The 26,279-nt window shown below is 44.5% G+C and overlaps 1 protein-coding gene across 1 annotated transcript in view; it reads right to left on the reverse strand.

Annotated features, from left to right (window-relative positions):
* Window positions 1-26,279, reverse strand: part of BAG3 (BCL2 associated athanogene 3) — a 51,425-nt gene that overhangs the window by 20,217 nt on the left and 4,929 nt on the right. The window contains exon 2 of the mRNA XM_030202614.1: window positions 3,656-4,000. Coding sequence (XP_030058474.1) covers window positions 3,656-4,000 — 345 coding nt within the window. The remainder of the gene's footprint in view (window positions 1-3,655; window positions 4,001-26,279) is intronic.

Consider the following 26,279-nt stretch of genomic DNA (forward strand, 5'->3'; position numbering starts at 1 on the left):
TGCCTGGGGGCACCGAAGCATAGTCTCTAGTACTCCTGGCTCTCTTGAGGGCGGAATAGACCTCACCAATCCAGGTTCATTGTGGATCCGATACTGGGATTCAGCTTTCTTCGGGATCACAGGGCCAGCCAGAGGGGCCAACCAGTTTTGCATAAGGACTTCCTTCAGTACCTTATGCAGAGGGACTGTCACAGCCTCTTTAGGTGGAGAAGAATACTTCAAGCATCTCAGTCCTGGGCTCATCCTCAACCTCCGCAGGGAAGGGAATAGCCATAGCCATTTCCCGGACAAAAGAGAAAAAGGATAGATAGACTCTCCAGTGGAGAAAGTCTCCTTTCTAGTGGAGGTGAAGGTTCAAAGGGAATCCCATAGGACTCATCAGAAGAAAGGTACCTGGTGTCTTCCTCTGACTCCCACAAACGCTCCTGCTCAGTATCGGATAAGGACCTCTCAAGGTACTCAGACACTGAATCTGCCTAGACGCCGAGGAACGATATCCAATGGTGATGTCGAGAGGCCGACGTCGAAGGGGAGTCGACCTGGGTAGCAGCTGACGCCGATGCTGCTGGCGAAGGGCCAGACACCGCTGCAGCAGACAGTACAGAAGGCGCAAGCACCCCCAACGCCGAAGCTGACTGACGCAGAGGTCCTTCCAGAAGTCCTGGAAACAAGGCCCGGATGGGCTCGCCGAGAGCCACCATCGGTGAAGGCTGAGGGGGTCGGTGGAACAAGCGGTGTCAATCTATGGAGGCTTGGGAGCAGGTACCGGGCTGCTAGGAGACCGATGCATCGGCACCTCCTGTATCAAGGGGGAGCGATCCTCTCGGCGCCAATGCTTCTCGGGTGCTGACTCTCGATGCCTCGGAGCTCCCAGCACTGTGTGTCGATGGAGAACGATGATGGTGCTTCTTCGCCTTCGCTCGACGCCCGTCATCAAGACTCCTCGGTACCGATGAAGAGGACATGAAATCCTCATGTCTCCTCAGGACCGGGTCCGACGAAGGTCGGTCCCGGGGGGCCCTGCGTAACAGGAGGCCTTGAGGCAGGTGGAGACCCACTCGACGCCTCGCTGCTCCAAGAGCAGGTTGGTCTCTCAGCAGCCATTACCCCTCCTCCCGATATTGATGCTCCTTTTGATGTCAAAGGACCGGACTGAGCCCCAAAAAGCTTTTCTCATTGGGCTTCTCAAGATGCTTGGGTCCTTTTTTTTTTTTCTTAATAGAATTTTAACTTATAAGTATAACACCTGTAGAAAAGTTATCTGGTTTTCATTATATAATGTGAAATCTTATATCTCTACTTTTTGGCTCTGTGAGAAGAAGCCCCTGCACATCGGGATGGGAGGCTTGCGCCTTGGATGACATTTCTTAGCTCTTTACAAGGGCTGGGTACCTTCTGCAAACTAAGCTAGTTTTTCTGCCCATAAATTTAACTGTCCAACTTGGGCCATTGCACTTACAGGGAGTGCAGTCACTTCAGGTTAGAAGACTGCCAGTGAAAAATTAGTGCTGCCCCAGTGGAGCTTCACACGAGTGCAACCATCCACACAAAATATCACTTTCACGGTTTACAAATTTTAATATACTGCGTTTCATAGGTTATGACAAAGCAGGTTACAATAAAAAAAAATTTAAAAATAAGAAAGGAACTACAAATTAGAAAAGTTAACAGTAAGAGATGATTAGATAAATAAGAAGGGAAGAATGGGCTAGATGTCAGGTCAAAGATAACACTGAGGTAAGATGGATAGTAGAATTAAGATCATTTGAAAATAGAGTTTTTAAACCAGCTTTACATTTTGGCTAAAACATTCTAAACGTGTTAGTAATGAATTCCAAAGAGAAAGTGCAAGGTGAAAAAAAAAATGCAGACAACCAGGTGGATTCCAAGAGTGGAGGACAAAGGAGGAAGACTGAGGAGGCAGTCATCTAAAGAGTGAACACAAGGAGCATAAGGAACAATAATGTGAAGAAAGATAAGGGAGTGCTAGAGTACAGAGTCTTATCAGCTAAAGTAAACCAGTGTTTCAGAAGCAGGGAGACCTGAAAGTGGCTAGCTTGACATAGGATTTTGATCACTAAATTCTGTTATCATACAAGTTTAAGAGACAAAGCCTGGCACACACGAGCCAGTAGTTGAACTCTGAAATCACTAAATACTGTACTTGAGATGAGTGATCCAGAAATGAGCAAATGGCACAGAATTGAGCATAGTAGCAGTAAAGCATTTACCTGTGGTTCGAAAGGAGTTCCCCAATGATTCCAATTTATAACTATGAATCAATCTTAAGGGAGAACCACAGAAAGATGGTACTATAGTCAGGAGTAGGAAGGTGATCAGTAATCCAACAACTATTTTAGTGTTCGTACAAGATTATCTGAAAGTCATTCAAAGATCCTCAGTAACGCAGATGGCAAAGCTGAGACATCAGGAGCAAGACTGTTAGTATAATGAACTGGGTAGAACTGGGTGTCTAAGCTGAAAAATCTAACTCCTGACAATGTTAGTAGACTTAGAAAAATAGCAAGGAAATGAGAACTGAGCCCAGCACAGAACAGCAAAGCGGAAACGGAGGAGTGGCAGAGGGCAGAAAGGAGTGGGATTCTTTCCTGCCTCCCCGGAGGCCACTAAACCACCAGGGCAGCCTTAAAAGAAAGGTAGGTCTTCTCGGGAGGGTTGTAGTGTGTGTGGGAAAGGGGGGGGTGGCACAGTATGTCATCACAAGAACAAAATATAAGAAAACCAATGGACTGCATTAGAGGCTTATAGCCCATTTAATTATATTTAAACAAATGAGATCTACATGAAAGAAAAGATTTATTTTACTTATTTTGACTTATGAAAATCACCTATCCCTGAAACATGCTCAAAACAGAATAATCCCTTTGTACAAGAGATTAGGAAGATATGATTCCATGTGCCCCAATGAAAGGAGAGTTTAATTTTACTTCCAGTCTTTATAACGCCAGGCTTCCCAAGGCAGATTACAACAGTTAAGATGAACCAGTCAGTACACAGGATATCCTCACTGAAATTTGGCTGTGTATTATTGTATTGTATAGAACAGTGTAGAAAAATTAGCACAAAATACAGTGCTGTTTCCTCCTGCTACAATAATTTTTAAGCAGTTTTAGTGATATTCAATTTTATTTCATGATAAATATCTACACATGGGAAATTTTCAAGTAAATTAAAAAGCAGTCAAGTAAAACAAAAACATCTTTTCTTCTTCACCTTTTAAGGCACTGGGCTAAAAGAGGGGGCAGGGTGGGAGGAGAAAGGAGATGCTGGATGGGGGTGGGGCACAAGACACCCTAGCACTGGCCCTGTCATATAGTAGCGCTCAAACATCCACAATAGAACTCAAGGGAATCCTAACAGATTTGAAGTCCTCCATCCTCGAATTTGATAAAAATATACAGTTGATTTGTTAAACCTTTCCCACACCTCATTACAGGGAGCCCTTCCATTTGATTTACTGAGACATAAGTGTCTGCTCTTGCACAGAATCCCATATCAGAGCCAGAATAAAGTACACATCTTGTTTCCCCGATAGAGAACACAATCCATCAGGGGCCAGTTTCAGCTCAATTTGACAGCAGTTGCTTGAGAAGTCCTAAAAACTACATAAAAGTGCATGCAGTCACAAGTTTACCTCTAACCCAGAGGAAGACGGGCTCTGGCTGGACACAGTTGTCTGTCCACACTGTTTATCAGTCTGTGATGTTTCAGGTATACTTCTAGCAGGTGACTGAGAGCGATGAGACCTTACAGGTGACTGTGACCGCACAGGTATAAAAGCTGGTTCTTCTCGGACTCTCTGCATACCAGGTTGCTGTAGGGATGAGTAAGGATGGTGCTGCCAATTTTCCAAGCCATCATGCTTGACTGGTATTGGGATGTAGCCTGGACGCAGCTGTGGGTAGCTAAGGCCTGCTTCTTTAAGTAGAGGTGGCTTAGAACTATCACGGGAAGGGCCATTAGCCAAGGGCTGATTTTCCTGAAAAAGAGAGAAAAAAAAGGTTAACACTAGACAAGGAAGTTGAAGCACTACACACCCAAAAAGCTACCAAGTCCCACTATCTGCTCCAAACCTAGAATGTGGAATACACCCATGCTCTAGCATACCAAAGGCGAGGTGGTGGGGGTGGTCTGCTCCGGGTGCACAGAGCAGTCCCGCAGCTGTTGGCTCGATGGTTTTATAGTGGCAATTCCTAAGGAGCAGAAATCAGGAGAAAAGTGGTACGTCTGAGCCCATCTCAGCAGTAAAAGGAGCAGACTAAGAATCCAATACAAATTTAGGGAGAAGCAGGCGTCTTAACTGCTACAGAAGGGCTCTCTGTGAGGAAAGAGTGCCATGGGGCTTCAACATTGCCACCATTACCTCAGGGAGGGTTCAGAGATAACCGCCTGAGAACAACATGCTGCACCTTATACGGGAATCCGTATAAGGTGCAGCATGTGCACCAGCAGGAGCAGCGTTTTAACATAAGTACTGGCATACTGGGAAAGACCAAAGGTCCATCACGCGCAGCATCCTGTTTCCAACAGTGGCCAATCCAGGTCACAAATACCTGGCAAGATCCCAAAAAAGTGGATTTTCCCCTAGTCCATTTAATAATGGTCTATGGACTTTTCCTTTAGGAAGCCGTCCAAACCTTTTTTTAAACTCTGCCAAGCTAACCACCTTTACCACATTCTCTGGCAACGAATTCCAGAGTTTAATTACATGTTGAGTGAAGAAACATTTTCTCCGATTCATTTTAAATTTACTACATTGTAGCTTCATCCCATGCCCCCTAATCCTAGTATTTTTGGAAAGCGTAAACAGACATTTCACATCTACCCATTCAACTCTACTCATTTTATAGATCTCTATCATATCTCCCCTCAGCTGCCTTTTCTCCAAGCTGAAGCGCTGTAGCCGCTTTTATAAAGAAACAAACATCAAACAGGCTGGCCAAGTGATGTATATATATAGTGGGACACAGATATACAGGAGTCCAAGATAGAGAAATAAATTGCTAAAACTGGGACCTGCACCCAGTTCTGTAGCCCACCTTTTGATGCTGCTTTTAACTCCTAACCCTTATTCACTCTGTTCAGAACCCTTATTTTAACCTGCTCACTTTAAAATCTCCTTATCTCTTGTTTGTTCTGTCTGTCCTAATGAGATTGTAAGATCTGAGGAGCAGGGACCGTCTCTTCATGTTCAAGAGTACAGCGCTGCGTTTTTCTAGTAGCGCTTTAGAAATGATAAACAGTAGTAGTAGCAGCTTCAGAGACTGTAGTGCTGACTATTAGGCTACAGCAACCAGCTACTCAACATTAAAAACATAAAAAGCAAAGAAATGACCCCCCTAAAGAACATAGGCGACTCCTGAGAAAGATCAGCCCCAAACGGCCCGAAGATGGCGAAAAAGAAAGTCCCGACGCACCCCCCAGCGGCGCACAATATTTACAGGAGCCGGAAGAGGAGATCCCCCAACGCTGGCATACAGCGCAGCGTCTCAGCTTCTTGGACATGACGGTAATGCGCGCCAAAATCTCTTTTTTTATTTTAAGAACTGCTCCGCCGAACAAACCGCTAAGGGAAGAACAGAAACGGCAGTGCTAAATAAAATACAGCTGAACTCTAAAAGAGGGCTGAAAACAAAATGCTGCCGCTTACTTTTTTTTTTTTTTTTACACAGCTGACTCACAGCATTCCCATGCAATCAAACGGAGCTGTCTGCTCATTCAGTCAGTGGGGACAAGTTGTCTAATTTTTTTATTTTTTACTCCAAACTCCTCCAAATTACTGCTGCCTCTTTTTTTTTTTTTTAACCAGCTAGATAATATAGACACCTAAAACAGCAACCAGAGCTGCCTGCTCGTTAAAGTAATGGGGAAAACTCTGCTGAAGAGTAATAGAACAACACATAGCTGTCTGCTCGTTAGAAGCCGGGGATGTAGCTTGCTCCTTAAAATGCTTATAAGATTTAACTTTCTATAGTGGCTGCCTCTCCCAAAGACATACACCTTTCTAAACAAAGGGTAGTCCTTCCCAGCTACGTATGGGAGATGGAGAGGAAGGGGGGAGGGACCCGGAGGCATCAGAGTTTGACACCCCCAGAGGCTGTAAAAGAAAGAAAGGAAAAGAAGTCCCTTCCTGACCAGCGTCTAACAGAGAATTCCTAGGCACAGAAGAAGAGGTAGCAATGTTATTATTAACCTCTAAAAAAGAAAGATAAAGACAGAGAAATGGGCTCGCTTCCTACCTGCTGGGAGACTGAGAAAATACTGGGGCTAGGGTCACATGGCCAGGGCTCTCATTGGCTCTCTAGTCTTAGAATTTTCTCAGTCTCCACCTGCTGGTAGGCGTGCACAACCCATCAGTCCAATCCTGGTCCGGTCCGGAGGGACGCTAAGGAAAGCCGCTTTAGCCTTTCCTCATAGGGAAGTCGTCCCATCCCCTTTATCATTTTCATTGCACCTTTTCTAATTCCACTTGCGGAAACCAGAATTGAACACAATATTCAAGGTGCGGTCGCACCATGGAGCGATACAAAGGCATTATTTTTAATTTTATTTATTGCATTTGTATCCCACATTTTCCCACCTATTTGCGGGTTCAGTGTGGCTTACAATACATTGTGAATGATGGAAACACAATTTGTTACAACTCGGTTATGCATTACATTGTGTGGAAAATGGGCAGCTTAAAAACAAAACCCAAAACAAAAATGGCCAAAAGAACAGACTACCTTGTAGCATCAATATTTTCTACAATGTCTTTTGCAAATAAGTGCTTCTGAAGTAAAACCACCACACACACATAAAAAAGCAGTCACTATCTGTAGTACTTATGACACCCATCTCCCTCAAAACACTGGAATGGTTGTCTTTATGGCAAATCTATTTAATCTCAACTCCTTAGGCAAGAATGCTGAAGTTACAAAGCCTTGTTTATGAATAAGTCTTCTCAAAGAAAATCATCCACTTCTCACTGAGCATGTCATCTTCATGAGCTGTTCCCCAATGAACTATATGGTGAAGATCTGCTCTTACCGCACAAATAAGTTTCATGCCAAACAAAAAAAAAATCATGGGCTGGAACGTTTGACCTAACAGACTACCACTTGATTTCAGTGCTGTTGCCTCATTTCTTGAAGTGCAAGGTAAACAAAGCTGAAAACCTTTTCTATATTTTCAACTATACTTAAGCCACCAACATGAACAAGCTATAGTAGTAGTATTATGCTTCAGAAGCAAACAGAGAAAAGTCAAAACAGGTAAATCCTATGGCCTATCCAGGCTGCCCATTTCATGCAACCTACATTCCTTCCTCTTCCTAGAAGACCTTGTATTTGTCCCATGCTTTCTTGAATTCAAATACAGTCTGTCCCCACCACCTCCAATGGAATGCTGTTCCAAATTCACCACCTTCTGTGAAGAACTATTTCACAAGGGGACAGACTCAGGAGTAATATTTCACCTTCCCCTATGTTCCACTATGTCAGAGTTTCCTTTCAATAGAAAGGCTCGCCAATTTTGCATTTATGGCAGAGGTATTTAAATATAACCCCACATCCTCATCTTGCATGACAAGGGAAAAAAAAAACCCAGAAATGCAGGCCACTTTACCGAGTATTTATTACAAATAAGCCCTAATCCTATTTAGCTGTCCAAGCCAAAGTTTTAAAGCCAAGGGCAATTAAGTGTAAGGGGTGATGCATTGAACAATATGGATCCTCCCCCACTTCTATTCCACTATCAGTTGGTGTACCTCAGGGATCTGTCCTGGGAGCTCTTTTCTCCATCTTTACATCTTCCCTTTGATCTCATCCCATGGTTTTCAGTTATTACCTTTACGCTGATGACTACCAGATCTACCTCTCCACACCAGAAATTTCAGCAGGAATACAGGCCAAAGTATCAGCCTGCCTGTCTAACATTGCAGCCTGGATGTCTCACCGCCATCTGAAACCAAACATGACCAAGACTGAGCTTCTTATCTTCCCCCCTAAACCAACCTCTCCTCTTCCTCCATTCTCTATCTATATGGGTAACACTCATCTTCCCCGTCTCGTCAGCTCATAACCCTGAGGTCTTTGACTCCTTTCTCTTCTTCTCTGCACATATTCAACAGACTGTTAAAACCTGTTTCTCTATAATATCACCAAAATTCATCCTTTCCTGAGTACACTACCAGAACTCTTATCCACACTCTTTACATCTCTCGCTTAGACTACTGCAACTTGCTTCTCACCCCTCCCCTTCAACATGTTCAAAATTCTGCTGCACAACTTATAGTCCACCAGTGTCACTATGCTCATATTAGCCCTCAAGTCACTTCATTGGCTCCCTATCCACATACAGTTCAAACTACTCTTATTAAGTGCATTCACTCTGCAGCTCCTCAGTATATCTCCACTCTCATCTCTCCCTACACTCCTGCCCGGGAACTCCGTTCACTGGGTAAATCTCTCTTATCTGCACCCTTCTCCTCCACTAACTCCAGACTCCGTTCCTTTTATCTTGCTGCACCGTATGCCTGGAATAGACTTCCTGAGCCGGTACGTCAAGCTCCATCTCTGCAGTCTTCAAATCTAGGCTAAAAGCTCACCTTTTTGATAGCGATTTTAACTCCTAACCCCTTACTCACTAGTTCAGTATCCATGTTTTATCATTCCTACCTTAATTCCCTTATTTGCCCTAATTAGATTGTAAGCAGGACTGTCTCTTCATGTCCAGTGTGCAGCGCCGAGTACATCTTGTAGCATTATAGTATTAGTAGGTTACACATCCTTTAAAGCAGGGCTTGACAAACCCCAGGTCACCATGGCGCCTACATTTTATCCCTGCCAGCAGTTCCTCTTCCCTGCTGGGTCCAGCCAGCATCTCTCCCTCCCCCCGCCGTTCCTGACAGCACCTTACCTCTCCCTGGGAAACTTGCCTCTGATCCTCACTAGCAGCGGCAGCCTTTCAAGGCATGGTGACAGATTCTGAACTTGGGGGGGGGGGGGGGAGAGAGAAGAGTGAGGAGTAAGATGGAGATGTGTTCCCTTTCCTGGAGGGTCAAGCACAGACAAGAGATGTTGGGCATGGAGTAACAATAGCGAGGGATACAGGGCAGTAGTGGAAAAGGAGTGGGATAAGAACACCAAGGGGCACTGCTGATCACAGGGGGAAAAAAAAAAAAAAAAGACACCAAAGGGGCAATGCTGAATATAAAGGAAGGATAGGGACACAAAGCAGATGAACATTGGGAGGGGGGAGAGACATGAGAGACGCTGAAGATGACAGGGACATGGAGAGAGAGAAGACATGTCAAAAAGAAAAGCAGAAGAGACCAAACTGAATGGAAAAATATATTTTTTTCTGCCTTTGTAATCTGAGCATTTTATCAATTGGACAATATCAGCTTTGGGAAATGTGCACCTCCAATACATTTCATTTCCATTTGTTTCTCTATTGCTGGAGGAGCATGAACTGGGTACCTGTGCTACTGGAGGGAGAGGGAAGGGAGCGAAAACTGGTGTGTGTGTGTGCAAGAAGCTGGGAAGGCATGTGTTGGTGGAGAAGTTAAAAAGCCGCGAGAGTAGTAGGGAGAATTCAGTTTGAGGAGGGTGAGTCATCACTGGGAGGCGGCTACAGGTGGTGGTGGTTGGGGGGGGGGGGGGGGGGGGAAGGGGTATATGCTACATGAGGGTATGTGGCATGGTGAGGATCTATAGGCGTGTGCTTGCTGGGGGAGGCAGGGAGCTAAGGATGTTGTGTGCGCAAGCTGGCTCATTAAAGTTTGGCACCTAGACCCTAAGAAACTGTCAACTCCTGTTATAATGAAATCAGAACTCTGTGCGAGAAAAATGCAAGGATTTAAAACAAAATGGGCCAATATTTCAGACCCAGCTGCAGTGGTTCAAAAGGTATTCAATTCTGTTATTCAAACAGGTGGCAGCTATTGTATGAAACATATGAATAGCCATACTGGTACAGACCAACGGTCTATCTAACCCACTAGCCTGTTTCCAACAGTGGCCAAGCCAGGTCACAAGTACCTGGCAGAATTCCAAGGAGTAGCAACATTCCAGGACAAACAGAGGCTTCCTCACCTCTGTCTCAGCCAAGTTACTTAAGAACCACTTTTGGGAAAGAAAGCTTAGGTCAATTATATAGGATTTTAAGGAGATAAGGGTAGTAAATGGCATGGATGGGCATGTTCTTTTTATCTGTCATTGTTGTTCTATGTTTGATTAGGTCACCTATAACAGCAACAGCTGAATAATTGTGCCATATATAGCTGGGTGGCATGATGTAACTGTGCTTAGTAATGGGTCTTTTATACATATTTGGCTGTAAGTTTAAAAATTTGGGCTTCAAAATGCTTCAAGTTATTTTATTTATGAGTAACACACTGGTAGCAGTAAAAGCTTTAACTACTACTACTTGACATTTCTAAAGCGCTACTAGGGTTACGCAGCGCTGTACAATTTAACATAGAAGGACAGTCCCTGCTCAAAGGAGCTTACAATCTAAAGGACAAATGTACAGTCAGTGAAATAGGGGCAGTCTAGATTTCCTGAAAAGGTATAAAAGTTAGGTGCCGAAAGCAACATTGAAGAGGTGGGCTTTGAGCAAGGATTTGCAGATGGGTAGGGAGGGGGCTTGGCGTAAGGGCTCAGGAAGTTGATTCCAAGCATAGGGTGAGGCGAGGCAGAATGAGCGGAGCCTGGAGTTGGCGGAGAAGGGTACTGAGAGGAGGGATTAACCCCCCCCCTGCTGACCACATGATCTGCTGGCTGCACTTCGCTCCCTCTGTCAGCACAGTCTGGCATCTCAATATCCCCCCCCCCCCCCCCCAACCATGTACCTAAAACTTTTCCAAACAGCATGTACACTGTATTTGTGCAGCTAGGCCTTCTGTGATCTGCTCTGTTGTTGCTCCACAGGGGAAGAGGTTTCAGAGCACATGCTGAACCTGGAGGTAGGGTGCAAGTGAGGCAGGGGAGGATGTGTGCGCAGGCAATTCTTTCCTTTGTTTATGGCCTCAACATACGAGTCGCATCAAGTTTGCCCTTGTTAATCCCAAAATTGCCCTCGACTTCTCTGCAAAATCAACTTATAGTTGAGTATATACAGTAAATCAAACAATTCATTTTCATAGGTTATCAAGGTCTTCAGAAGCTGCAACTGTTCACCCACTTCTGAAAGTCTTTTGTTGGGGGGGGGGGGGGGGGGGGGGGGGGAGGGGGAGGGAAATGCTACAGGAAAGTAGCACCAGACCACAAGATGTAAGGTTTGACCAGGGACCATCCTTAAACACTGTTAGAGCCTTGTGGATGCATCGGGTTCTTCCTGTGTGAAGGGTAGTCCGCTGTTCAGCTGTCTATTTTCTACAGGCTGCAGTTTTCCCGCCCAATTGGGTTCCTTCCTGCGACCCGCTGCAGCTTTTTCATGCCGCATGCAGGTTGCGGGATTTTGGGCAGCTTCTTGCCCCACCAGCAGTTTCTTTGCCCGCCGTGGTTTTTTCAGCTGGTTTTCCGCGGCCGCAATGTCATTTGTATGCAAATGGCCTCATTAACATTGATGTCATTCATATGCAAATGACCTCAATATTAATGATGTCATTCACATGCAAATTAACTTTGTGCGGTTTTGGGCGTGAACATTTTTTCCCATGTGGCAACACTGATCCCTGGCACAATTACAGTCCTATTTCATCCCTTCTTGCCATTGAGAAAATATCAGTGTCTTGTTAGCAGAATGATTATGTAGAACACACCTATATGTTAGACCCCTTTCAATATGGTTTTCAAGGACTGAACAACAAACCCTGCCCCTATACACAGACTAGTTATTACACTATTTACCTTGTGCACTTTTGCTATTTTTAGGTATAGTTAGGCAAGATTTTGTCCTGTCTGAACAGATGAACTTGCTGAATTTATGTTGGTAACTTCTGCTCTGAAGACTTTGAAAAGCAGGTGTTCCTCAAGGCTCTGTTTTATTGATTTTACGGGTTTATCTGTACATAACATTTAGTGGTCAAGGTTCTATCACTAGGGCTACAGGAGATAAAATTTTAATTGCACAATTAAAATAATTATGATTATGTTCAAGGTACAGCAAGGGAGTTTTGGCTTATGACTTGGCTCAACTGCTGTACTGTTGGAGAGAAGGATGTAAGATTGGGGGGGGGGGGGGGAGAGAGAATCCTCAGAATAACAGAGTTAAATCAGGTAGATAAACGTTTGTTTTTCTTACATGCTCTCCTGCTCTTGTGCCAGGCCTGCTGCTTGTCCGGGTTTGAATGGTAACAGCAGAAGGCAGAAGACTTAGGTCCTGCTGGACCCAGAAACAGGAAGTTAGGAACTTAAATCAAACGCTGATCTGCTTCTAGACCCACTGCTCAAACCCATATAAGCAGCAGGCCTGGCATAGGAGCCCAGATAAATTAGTTAATTGCAATGTAAACATTTTGGCACATGTTAAAGAACACATCACATTAACATGTTAAATCTGCAGCCATGTTCATCACTTATCTACACTGATTTTCAGTTTTTGTTTTTAAAATTACAGCTTTACTTGCATAAAAGGACAATATGTTATAGACAATTACAGACTGACCAGTAAATCAGTTTGGGTTTTGTTTTTTTTTTAGTAGTGAACAAGTAAAAGCTTAGATAGACACCATACTGGGACAAAATATTGGCGCATGGACGAAACTATCCTCCGAGAGCCACAAAATGTGCAAGAAGTCGAAAGGTATATTAGGGAGTATATTGAATTCAATGATATAGGGGAAATACACCCGGTAAACTTATGGGAAGGGCTAAAAGTGGTACTACGTGGTCAATTAATAGCGCTGAGGGTACACTTGGGAAAGACAAAGGGGGAACAGGAGGAATCAATAAGAGCATAAAACAGCTGGAAAAGTCTCACAAAGCGAATCCCTCTGACTCTGGGGTGGGAGAACAACTTCATAGGTGCAACTTAAGACTCACAATTGGCTGAAATAGCAAGTCAGTTACAGCAAACGAAACAAGAACATTATGAGTTTGGAGATAAAGCAAGTAGACTTTTAGCAAATAAACTCAAGCAGCAGAGGAGTCGCACCTATATAGGAAGCATCAAAAACCAGGCAGGCCAAAATGTTAGTCAGAATGAACAAATTCAGGAGCAATTCTATAATTACTATTCTAAGCTCTATGACTCAGAACAGAAGGCCACAGGGTCTGAGATAGAAGGCTATATCAAGAGAATAGATATACCTCACTTGACACAGCCCGAGCAGGAGATGCTATCAGAACCTATCACACTAGAAGAGGTCGAGCGGGCTATTAAGGAACTCCCCCTTGGCAAAGCGCCGGGCCCGGATGGGTTCCCGGCTCGATTTTATAAGCAATATAGAGCATACTTGGCACCACTGCTTTGGAGATTTTTTAAAGCATTAGAGCAAGAGCAGAAACTCCCACAATCGTGGAGACTAGCAGCGATAACCCTGATTCTGAAACCTGCAAAAGATCCGCAGGAGTGCGGCTCTTACAGGCCGATATCGCTACTCAATGTTGATTATAAAATATTCACTAAAATATTAGCAACACGTTTGCAAAGAGTGCTGCCCAAGCTCATCCATAGCTATCAAACGGGATTTATTGCAGGGAGACAGGCATTTGATAATATAAGATGTTTGCTTCATGTAATCCAACAGGTGAGGGAGGAGGAGCAGCCGGCCCTACTTCTCTCGATAGACGCAGAGAAAGCGTTTGATCGCGTGGAATGGGACTTATTTGCAGTGCTGCGAGAAGTGGGAATAGGGGGAAATTACCTGAGATGGATTAGACTACTCTATCAAGCTCCATTAGCCACACTAAAAATTAATGGGTCATATACTAAGCCTATAGAACTGCATAGAGGAACTAGACAGGGATGTGCGGTCTCGACTTTGATGTTTGCCCTTTTTATGGAACCCTTGGCATGCACAGTGAGGGGAGATTCCAACATTCAGGGGGTGACGAAAGGGCTGAGAGAACATAAACTAATGTTATTCGCTGATGATGTGCTTCTCACCCTGACGAGACCCGCAATTTCAATTAGGAGGGTAACAGAGGTAATGGAACACTTTGGAACACTGTCAGGTTTTAAGATTAATACTACTAAATCTGAAATATTGAATCTAACAGTCTCGCCACAGGAGTCCGCTAGGATGAAGGCAGACCTCCCCTTTATGTGGGCAACGAAATCCATTAGATACTTAGGGGTGCAGGTGACGCCGAGGGTGGAAGAATTGTACCAGGCAAATTTCCCTAAGAAGGTGGCAGAATTGTTAGCAGAGCTAGATAGATGGGAAGGATTAAATGTATCTTGGATGGGAAGAATACAAGCAATAAAAATGATGCTGCTCCCTAAAATGTTATATTTATTTATGGCACTGCCCATCCCAATCCCAAGTAGTTTCTTTGAGCGACTTCACTGTAAATTGTTTTTATATACAGTGGGGGAAATAAGTATTTGATCCCTTGCTGATTTTGTAAGTTTGCCCACTGACAAAGACATGAGCAGCCCATAATTGAAGGGTAGGTTATTGGTAACAGTGAGAGATAGCACATCACAAATTAAATCCGGAAAATCACATTGTGGAAAGTATATGAATTTATTTGCATTCTGCAGAGGGAAATAAGTATTTAATCCCTCTGGCAAACAAGACCTAATACTTGGTGGCAAAACCCTTGTTGGCAAGCACAGCGGTCAGACGTCTTCTGTAGTTGATGATGAGGTTTGCACACATGTCAGGAGGAATTTTGGTCCACTCCTCTTTGCAGATCATCTCTAAATCATTAAGAGTTCTGGGCTGTCGCTTGGCAACTCGCAGCTTCAGCTCCCTCCATAAGTTTTCAATGGGATTAAGGTCTGGTGACTGGCTAGGCCACTCCATGACCCTAATGTGCTTCTTCCTGAGCCACTCCTTTGTTGCCTTGACTGTATGTTTTGGGTCATTGTCGTGCTGGAAGACCCAGCCACGACCCATTTTTAAGGCCCTGGCGGAGGGAAGGAGGTTGTCACTCAGAATTGTACGGTACATGGCCCCATCCATTCTCCCATTGATGCGGTGAAGTAGTCCTGTGCCCTTAGCAGAGAAACACCCCCAAAACATAACATTTCCACCTCCATGCTTGACAGTGGGGACGGTGTTCTTTGGGTCATAGGCAGCATTTCTCTTCCTCCAAACACGGCGAGTTGAGTTCATGCCAAAGAGCTCAATTTTTGTCTCATCTGACCACAGCACCTTCTCCCAATCACTCTCGGCATCATCCAGGTGTTCACTGGCAAACTTCAGACGGGCCGTCACATGTGCCTTCCGGAGCAGGGGGACCTTGCGGGCACTGCAGGATTGCAATCCGTTATGTCGTAATGTGTTACCAATGGTTTTCGTGGTGACAGTGGTCCCAGCTGCCTTGAGATCATTGACAAGTTCCCCCCTTGTAGTTGTAGGCTGATTTCTAACCTTCCTCATGATCAAGGATACCCCACGAGGTGAGATTTTGCGTGGAGCCCCAGATCTTTGTCGATTGACAGTCATTTTGTACTTCTTCCATTTTCTTACTATGGCACCAACAGTTGTCTCCTTCTCGCCCAGCGTCTTACTGATGGTTTTGTAGCCCATTCCAGCCTTGTGCAGGTGTATGATCTTGTCCCTGACATCCTTAGACAGCTCCTTGCTCTTGGCCATTTTGTAGAGGTTAGAGTCTGACTGATTCACTGAGTCTGTGGACAGGTGTCTTTCATACAGGTGACCATTGCCGACAGCTGTCTGTCATGCAGGTAACGAGTTGATTTGGAGCATCTACCTGGTCTGTAGGGGCCAGATCTCTTACTGGTTGGTGGGGGATCAAATACTTATTTCCCTCTGCAGAATGCAAATAAATTCATATACTTTCCACAATGTGATTTTCCGGATTTAATTTGTGATGTGCTATCTCTCACTGTTACCAATAACCTACCCTTCAATTATGGGCTGCTCATGTCTTTGTCAGTGGGCAAACTTACAAAATCAGCAAGGGATCAAATACTTATTTCCCCCACTGTATTTGGAGGAAATGCCCCCCGAGGGTGCGAAGGGCAATCATGTTCCAGCCGCATAGCCGGGGGAGAATGGGAGTCCCAAATTTTCTAATATATTATAAGGCAGCACAATTAAGGATCTTAGCGGATTGGAACCCGTATGCGAGCAGGAAATGGTTACATTGGGAGAGGGCGTGGATGGGGACACAGGCATTAGGAGATACACTGTGGCTTCCTGGTAGAGAGCTCTTGGAAGTGACAAGAAAACTGCCAATGGGGATCAGACATATATTGACCACGTGGTACCAAATCAGGAAACAGTGGTTCCTGGAGAGAAAATATTACCTCCAGACATCTATATCAAAGGCGCCGGGATTTAAATTGGGAGGAACTGAGAAAGTATTTTGGGAGTGGTCGAGGGCGGGGCTGCATACCCTGGGCCAACTGTGGGAGAAGGGAGAAATGGCTAGCTTTGATAGGCTACAGGAAGAGTATGGGCTACCCCCTAGAGATCAAGTCTTCTATTGTAGCGTCAGACATTATATAATGACGTGCGCTAGGGACGAGCTTGAATTAGAAGAAACAAAGCTAGAAGGTGCATTAAGAAAAGGAGGGGGAAGAGGCAGTGTAACTCGGATCTACCAGGCCCTAATCCAGAGGGGGAACCCACAGAGAGTCTATACCAGCAGGTGGGAGGACACATTGCAATCCACATACACACAACAACACTGGGAGAAATGTTATAGACTACTATTTAAACCATCTTTAGCGCAATCCACGAGGGAGAATGGGTTTAAGATATACTACTGGTGGTACTACACACCGGATAGGCTGCAACGTATCTATAGGGATGTGTCAGCTGCCTGTTGGAGGGATTGTGGGGCAAAGGGTACATTCATACACATATTCTGGGAATGCCTGAAGGTGCAGAAATTTTGGAAAGAAGTGATGGCCCAGGTCAACACGGTACTGCAATGGGTATATCCATGTAAGATAGAGCACTGCTTACTACACTTTCCTCCCACAGGGATTAAAATGATTCGTCATAAGTTGGCGACACAATATATGGTGGCGGCAAAGATAGCAATAGCAAGAGCCTGGAAACAGCCGAGTCTGCCAGACATGAGCACGGTATTCCGCAAAGTGGGATACTTGTATCAGATGTCAAAACTTACTGCATTGAGAAGGGGTAAAATGCACTTCTTTTTGAAAATGTGGCAGCCATATGAACAATATATAAATGGAGGTCAGCCTAGCCAAGAAGGGGGAGGGATGGGAGGGGGGGAGGTAGTGGTAGTGATATAATGTACTAGAATAGATAATCTAGGTAGTTGAGCATTCAGCAGCAATCAAGAATCTGTAACGCTATATGAAGCAAATGAACAAAGTTGGCAATTCTTGTATGTAATTTGAGATTTTTCTTATTTAATAAAAATTAAAAAAAAAAAACAAAAAAGTAAAAGCTAACAAAAAAAAAAAAAAAAAAAAGACTTCTGAAATTATCTTTAATAGGCAACTGATCACCATCTTATCTATGAAACCCCATAATTCCTGGAGGAGGAGAAGCATGGAATCTTGTACTGCGAGTGCACTTTAAGGCAGACTCCACAACTAGGGAATAATGAGGTAACTTCTCAAACCCAGTAGGTTTCTATATCCTATACATTGCATCAATTTTCTTTGGGGCTACCTGAACTATCAGTGAAGTCTCCCAGTTTTTCAGTAGAGTACTCTTCCTAACTGTATGAAGTGGAACAGCGATTCCTTCTCTGGGAGTCTCAAATCTAGAAGTTCTGATCAGTTTCTTCCTCCATTTCCCAATTTGAAAGGTATAGCTTGAGCCATCTCACAGACAAAGCCGGAGGGGTGGGGGGGGGGGGGGGGGAGGACATACTCTTGAGGAGACCCGTGTCTCAGGTGGTGGAGAAGGATCAGATGGAATGCCATAGGACTCCTCAGCTAATAGGTCCTGTGGGTCCTGATTGGTCTCCCAGGAGAGGTTCAAGTCCAACTGCTCAAAGTACCGTTCATGGGAAGTATATCAAAGTGTTGACTAAAGTGTTTGCTCTGCCTAGAAGCGTGTCAAGGCAGGTAAGTCTTGAAAGTTGGAGAAAGTTCTTCTGCCGATGTCAACGCATGCTTTGGTCGAGTTCATACTGCCCAGTATGGTCAACACTAAGCTGGGGTGCGGGACCCTTTGACCATCTCCAATGTATTGACAGGCTGGGCTTAGGCTGGTGCACAGCACCTTACAAGCCTGTATAGGCAGAATGCAGTAGCCCTCAAAGATCCTTCTTGATCACAGTCCAGATTTCCTCATGAAGAGTAGGCGTTGTACCAGTTGTGAAAGTGGTATAGTGGCAGCCTGAGTTATAGCCTGTGAAAGTGTAGGAGATCTCAAAGACCTTGAAGGCTCTCGAGCAATAAGTTGGAGGACAGTCAGGGCCATGTCTAGGGTCTCTGGCGCCCTCCTGCAGACTATCAGTTGGCGCCCCCCCCCCCCCCCCCCCCCCCCGTGTGGCACAAGATGCAAAGGAAATAGGAGCTGAAAGATGGAGTGCATCTTTGTGGGATTGCTCAACAAATAGATCACAAATTTTTTATGATTTTTAACCGTGAAAGTGATCGCTCACCACTTGCCACACTGACAGGAATTGTCAGCAATATTCTTAGAAACAAATTGCTATACATTGCAAAATAAGGTAGCAGATGTAAAGTCTCAAAGTGGACATATTCCAAACGCTAAAATGAAAATAAAATGATTTTTTTCTACCTTTGTCTGGTGACTTTCTTTTTCTGATCATGCTGCTATATGTCCTCTTAACTCCGTTTCCAGGGCTTCCTTTCCATTTATTTCTTTACTTTCCTCCTTTCTTCTTCATTTCTTGCTCTATATCCATTTCCAGCAATTTCTTCTCTCTCCCTGGGTCCTGCCCTTCCATCCATGTCCATCCTTGTCCCTCCTCCATCCATAGCCAGCAATTCTTCTCTCTCCTCTCCCCTCCCATCCATTTCCAGCAATTTGTTCTCTCCCTGGGCCCTGCCCTCCCATCCATGCCTCTCTGCCCTTCCCTCAGCTCCGTGCCCTGGGGCCTTTAAATCTTTTACCTCTGAGGCTCGATGGTCGCAGCAGTGTCAGTGAAAGCGCTGCCGACGTCTCCCTTCCCTTCGCGCTCGTTGGTTCCCTCAGTGTCCCGCCTTCTTTTGACGTCAGAAGAAGGCGGGACACTGAGGGAACCAACGAGCGCGAAGGGAAGGGAGACGTCGGCAGCGCTTTCACTGACACTGCTGCGACCATCGAGCCTCAGAGGTAAAAGGTTTAAAGGCCTCTGCGGCGCGGAGCTCAGGTAAGCGGCGAGGGGTAAGCACCGGGGTGGCGCCCTCCAGAGTTCGGCGCCCCCCTGCGGTGCTTACCCCGCTTACCGTATTGGCACGGCCCTGAGGACAGTGGTCACTGTGGTATGGGCTCTTCCCGTACAATCAAGGATGTTGACACAGGAGAGAAGAGGGCAAAGTGTCTGGAGGGAGAACAATGGTGATGCTTCTTTACACCAATGAGGACAGTGGTACAAGTCTTATGTCAGACTTGTGTCGGCGCACCTGAATACCAAAATCCCCTGCCATGCTCAATGTGCACGCTGATGCAGAATCAAGGTTTATCCTCTTGGACTGTGCGAGCAGTAAGGTCTTTGCTTGCGTGCACAGGCAGAGACTACACTTGTCCCAGTGCTCTAGACCCAAGTACTGAACATACCAGTTATGGGGTTTGTGCCTGAAATACTCCTATTTCATCAAGTACACTTCTTAAAGCCACTCGGCACACTGACATGAAGAGAAAAACGGCCGACAAGGTCAAAAGGCTCTACAGCCCAGAAAGCGTGAGTACTCATGTATCCAAAAATGCATGATGCTTCCCCAGAAAAGGGCCCAAGAGGCCCCGAAAGGCTGAAAATTGAAAAATTAAAAATATTGAAAAAGCATATAATTTTAATACAGAATAAAAAAATATGAATAGTGTAAAAAAGCAAGTTTCGACATGCTGAAGAGATATTAAAAACAACCTCTGCTCCATGGAGCATGTCACATAGGAAGGCACCTACACATGCACAGTGGGGGCACTGCCTCAAAGTTTAAGTGCAATAGGTAGTGTCCGCACCAAGCTCCGTGGATGACATCACCCATATGAAAGAGTATGCCTGCATGTCCTCAGAATACCTGGGTCAAACATTTTGCTCCTCAGGTGAGCCGGTGCTATTGTGGAAGCAGCATCCACAACCCTGCAGAGTGCGCTTACATAAAAAGGCACACCCTAGGAACTATGCACCTGAATAAATTTTTGTTCATAATTGTATTTAAATAATTAATGTGCAGGGCTAATGCTGCAGAATTTACAGAGAAGACAGCAGTGGAAAATATAAAGGAAACACACTGCAGCTAAGCACATAGGTAGCAAGTAGCAGTCCTTGGCTGTCTGCCTAAAAGTTTGATAACAGCTCCTGCCGGTGTTAAAAAGGTTTACAGAAGGAAATGGAGAAGCCTGTTACTCCTGGGTGAATTCTGCTTTTTGCAACTGTGTATAATGCTGACCCTTCTCTAGAGAACACCCACACCCCAAGACTTACCAGCTCTTCCTTATCCCTCTCAAACCTGCATATTTGTCCCCATAGCTCTCTGAATACCCTCAAGGAGCTGTACCTCAGACTACAAGCAGATGACATCTCCATTAAACTACTACTACTAATCATTTCTATAGCGCTACACACTTGACCATGAAGAGACCGTCCCTGCTCGACAGAGCTTACAAATCTAATTAGATAATAAGTACATAAGTAATGCCATACTGGGAAAAGACCAAGGGTCCATCGAGCCCAGCATCCTGTCCACGACAGCGGCCAATCCAGGCCAAGGGCACCTGGCGAGCTTACCAAACGTACATTCTATACATGTTATTGCTGGAATTGTGGATTTTTCCCAAGTCCATTTAGTAGTGGTTTATGGACTTTTTCTTTCGGAAACCATCTAACCCCTTTTAAAACTCTAAGCTAACCGCCTTCACCACGTTCTCCGGCAACGAATTCCAGAGTTTAATTATGCGTTGGGTGAAGAAAGAATTTCTCGTATTTGTTTTAAATTTACTACACTGTAGTTTCATCGCATGCCCCCTAGTCCTAGTATTTTTGGAAAGCGTGAACAGACGCTTCACATCCACCTGTTCCACGCCACTCATTTTATATACCTCTATCATGTCTCCCCTCAGCCGTCTCTTCTCCAAGCTGAAAAAACCTAGCCGCCTTAGTCTTTCTTCATAAGGAAGTCGTCCCATCCCCGCTATCATTTTAGTCGCCCTTCTCTGCTGCACCTTTTCCAACTCTACTATATCTTTCTTGAGATGCCACGACCAGAATTGAACACAATATTCAAGGTGCGGTCGCACCATGGAGCAATACAACAGCATTATGACATCCTCGCACCTGTTTTCCATACCTTTCCTAATACCCAACATTCCATTCGCTTTCCTAGCCGCAGCAGCACACTGAGCAGAAGGTTTCAATGTATTATCGACTACGATACTCCTAACGTGGAACCTTGCTATAATTCAGGTTCTTTTTTCCCCACATGCATCACCTTGCACTTGCTCACATTAAATGTCATCTGCCATTTAGCTGCCCAGTCTCCCAGTCTCGTAAGGTCCTTCTGTAATTTTTCACAATCCTCTTGCGAGTTAATGACTGAATAACTTTGTGTCATCAGCAAATTTAATTACCTCGCTAGTTACTCCCATCTCTAAATCATTTATAAATATATTAAAAAGCAGCGGTTCTAGCACAGACCCCTGAGGAACCCCACTAACTACCCTTCTCCATTGTGAATACTGCCCATTTAACTCCACTCTCTTGTTTCCTATCCTTCAACCAGTTTTTAATCCACAATAGGACATTTTCTCCTATCCCATGACCCTCCAATTTCCTCATGAGGTACCTTGCCAAACGCCTTTTGAAAATCCAGATACACAATATCAACCGGCTCCCCTTTGTCCACGTTTGTTTACTCCTTCAAAGTATGGAAGTAAATTGGTCAGGCAAGATTCCCCCACACAAAAGCCGTGATGACTTGGTCTCAGTAATCCAGGTCCTTGGATGTGCTCTGTAATTTTGTTTATGATAATAGTCTCTACCATTTTCCCCGGCACAGACGTCAGACTCACCGGTCTATAATTTCCCAATCTCCCCTGGAACCTTTTTTAAAAATCGGCGTTACATTGGTCACCCTCCAATCTTCCGGTACCACGCTCGATTTTTAAGGATAGGTTGCATATCACTAACAGTAGCTCCACAAGCTAATTTCAGTTCTATCAGTACTCTAGGATTAATACCATCCAGTCCAGGAGATTTGCTACTCTTCAGTTTGCTGAACTGCCCCATTACGTCCTCCAGGTTTACCGTGAAGTCAGTAAGTTTCGCTGACTCGTCCGCTTGAAATACAATTACCGATACCGGTATCCCACCCAAATGTTCCTCGGTGAAGACCGAAGCAAAGAATTCATTCAAATCTCTCCGCTACGTCTTTATCTTCCTTGATCACCCCTTTTTTATTCCTCTGTCATCCAGCGGCCCAACCGATTCTTTTGCTGGCTTCCTGCTTTTAATATACCGAAAACATTTTTTGCTATGTTTTTTTGCCTCTAAGAGATAAGGGAATATTAAAAGTGAAGATAAAATAAGGGTTTTGAACAAGTGAATAAGGGTTAGGAGTTAAAAGCAGCATCAAAAAGGTGGCCTTTTAGCTTAGATTTGAAGATGGCCAGAGATGGAGCTTGACGTACTGGTTCAGGAAGTCTATTCCAGGCATATGGTGCAGACTGAGAAGGATTAGCTCAATTAGTATCTATTCCCTCAGGATGCATTTTGGATTTTAGTATATTCCCTCATACCGGTAGCCTTAATTACTGCAATGCATTATTCCCAAGGTCTTGGAATACCTCAACACCTGCAGCTTGTTCAAAGTGTAGCCATTAAGCTTCTAACAGGAGCTAGGAAATTTGAACATGTGATTTCTGTAATGGCTTATTCAAATTCCAAGTAAGATTAGGTTGCAATCTACTTCTTACCATGGGTACAGTTTCAGGTCCTACATTAGGAAAGAATTTGCATTTGAAAAGCTTATTCTACTTGTTCTTTTCTAAGGTATTTGGGTACTTTTGTGCATAGTGACTTATTAACTAGCTAGTAAAAAAGGCCCATTTCTTAATGCAATGAAATGGGCGCTAGCAATGTAATGAGTTCCTGCCATTAATGTTTCCACGGTTGTATTCTGAATATAATTGTTTACATGTGTAAGATTTCTTTATATGCAATACTTTTTGTGTAAACTGTGTTACAATGTGGTAAAAGTTTTCCTTGTTCAGGCCCTTCAATCAGTTTAACAATCACATCAGAAGAGCTCCTTACTCGTGAGAATGCAACATACAGTTGCCCATGTGAGAGACAGAGTGACAGTGTGTTTTACAGTGTAAGAGAGAGATACACAGAGTGATTGAGTGTGTGTGTGTGATGTATGTGAGTGACAAAGTGATTAAATGTTTGTCTTCCCTTCCGTTCTGTGCACTTGCCTCCACTGATGTTCATACCTCCCTGTAAATGATTGTTTGTTAGAGATTTAATCCACTCCACTTCCCTCTTCCAAGTTCCGTTCTGTCTGATTGGTTCTTCGTTCCTGTGACGTCGCGTTTGTTTGCTTGGCAACTATTCAGCATTCAGTTTCCTCGACATGAGGGCGGGGACAGTGAGAGCCAATGAAACGCTGAACTACAGACTTACGAACCCTACACTGCCACAGTGCCACAGAGTCAGCTTCAGAATGTTGGAGGTGCTTTTTATTATATAGGATGCTTTAACTTTCTACTACACTTGAAGACTGATGAAGCATGTTATTAAAATTCAGTTCACACCACAAGTTTCTTCTGAATTCAGCAGGCTGTAGTTCTGCCAAAAGAATATATCTTATGTATCAGATTCCATTTTTCTTATGGCCTGGCAGATTTGACCTGAAGGAAGGTGAAAGCTCAGGTTGTTGTGGTCATGTGCTGTAGAAATTTTAGCAGGCAACCTTAGATTTGCATCTTGCAATTGTAAGAGTTTGCTTGACTGCCCTTTGAAAAGCCACGTCACTTTATAATCAACTAATACAAATTCCATTAAAATTAGTGAATAACCCCAGGAGTTAAAAGGTTGCTCTTTGCAGATTTGTTGGTTATGGCTGCGGACCTGCACAGAACTCTGCCGCTGGCTCTCAATCTGTTGGACCAGTTTGGGTATCTCTTGGGTCTATAATCAATGCCAGAAATTCTTAAGTAACTGCGGGAGGGTTTGGAGCATAAGTGGCAAGGCTCCTTCATATTGCAGTGGACCAGTGATAAGATGTTTTTCCTGCCTAAATGGATGTAGGCTCTTCAGCATCGAGAGAGAGACCCAAGGCACCCAAAAAGAGAGTTCTGTGGGAAGCACCATAGGAGAAAAAGGACCTCCGGGAGAACCAAAAAGAACCCAAGATCCCCCGAGAAGCATCCAGGGAGAAGCACCCTACGCCTGGAATGAACTCTTCTCCCTTGCTTTTGGCGCCTAACCATCTTCCCCATTCATGATACCTACACTGACTACATAGCTTGTTACCTTTAGATTGTAAGCTCTCGAGCAGGGCCCGTCCTTCCCCATGTTTTAACTTGTACAACGCTGCGTAACCCTTGTAGCACTATAGAAATGCTAAGTAGTAGTAGTAGTAACTTCCTGAGCCCCTACGTCTTGCCCCATCCTTGGCCACCTTTAAATCTAGACTGAAAGCCCACCTCTAACATTGCTTTTGACTTGTAACCACTCGCCTCCACCTACCCTCCTCTCTTCCTTCCCGTTCACATTAATTGATTTGATTACTTTATTTATTTTTTGTCTATTAGATTGTAACATCTTTGAGCAGGGACTTCTATGTTTGTGCAGCGCTGCATATGTCTTGTAGCGCTATAGAAATGCTAAATAGTAGTAGTAGTAGAAACTGGTCCGCACCTCTCGTACACCAGAAGACTCTTGAGATTTTTGCTAGCAAAACTTCCGATCCTGGGCCGACGTGGACGTCGACCCAAGTGAGAACAAGCAGCCTGCTTGTCCTCGGAGAATAGCCATACTGAGTCAGACGAATGGTCCACCTAGCCCAGTATCCTGTTTACAACAGTGGCCAATCCAGGTCAACAATACCTGGCAGAAACCCAATTCGCAGCAACATTCCGGGCAAGATGGTGGAGGCTATTAAGAATAAAATTGCAGAGCATATACAAAAACATGGACTGATGAGACAAAGTCAGCACGGATTTAGTGAAGGGAAGTCTTGCCTCACCAATCTAATGCATTTTTTTGAGGGGGGTAAGCAAACATGTGGACAATGGGGAGCCGGTTGATATTGTATATCTGGATTTTCAGAAGGCGTTTGACAAAGTGCCGCACGAAAGACTCCTGAAGAAATTGCAGAGTCATGGAATCGGAGGTAGGGTATTATTATGGAGCTGAGAACAACATTGAGGTCCAGAGGTTTGACAGGGGGCTTTGACAAAAGCAAACCTCCCATGAAGCAAACTAGAGGCTGTTCAGAGATAGGCTTATCCTCTACACGTTAAGCAGCACTACTTGCACTTAGGTGAACCCTTACAGAGTTGGTTTTAAGACCAGACTCAGAAAGGTGCAGGAGGTATTCAAGCAAGACTGTGTAGGGCAGTAAACAGGATCTAGAGCCTCTTCCATTTGAAAGAATAACACCTCTTAGTGGAATCATTCCTGGAAGCCACTAAGACCTGGGAGATACCCTCTGACAGACCGAGAGAAGCAAATTCTAGGCTCTCAATATCCAGGCCATGAGGAACAGAGACTGAAGGTTGGTATGTTGAAGAGATCCCTTGTTCTACGTGATGAAGGTTAGAAAACACTCCAAACTCCATGGTTCTTCAGAGGATAACTCCAGAAGAAGAGGGAACCAGAATTGCCGAGGCCAAGAAGGCACAATTAAGATCATGGTCCAGTGGTCTTGCTTGAGCTTCAGTAAAGTCTTCCCCACAAGAGGAATGGGAGGATATGCATACAACAGATCTGTCCCCCAATGCAAGAGAAAGGCATCTGACGCTAGTAAAAAAGGCCCGTTTCTGACACAAATGAAACGGGCGCTAGCAAGGTTTTCCTCGGAGTGTGTATGTT

The sequence above is a fragment of the Microcaecilia unicolor genome, chromosome 5 (genome assembly GCF_901765095.1).
Source record: "Microcaecilia unicolor chromosome 5, aMicUni1.1, whole genome shotgun sequence".
NCBI lineage: Eukaryota > Metazoa > Chordata > Amphibia > Gymnophiona > Siphonopidae > Microcaecilia > Microcaecilia unicolor.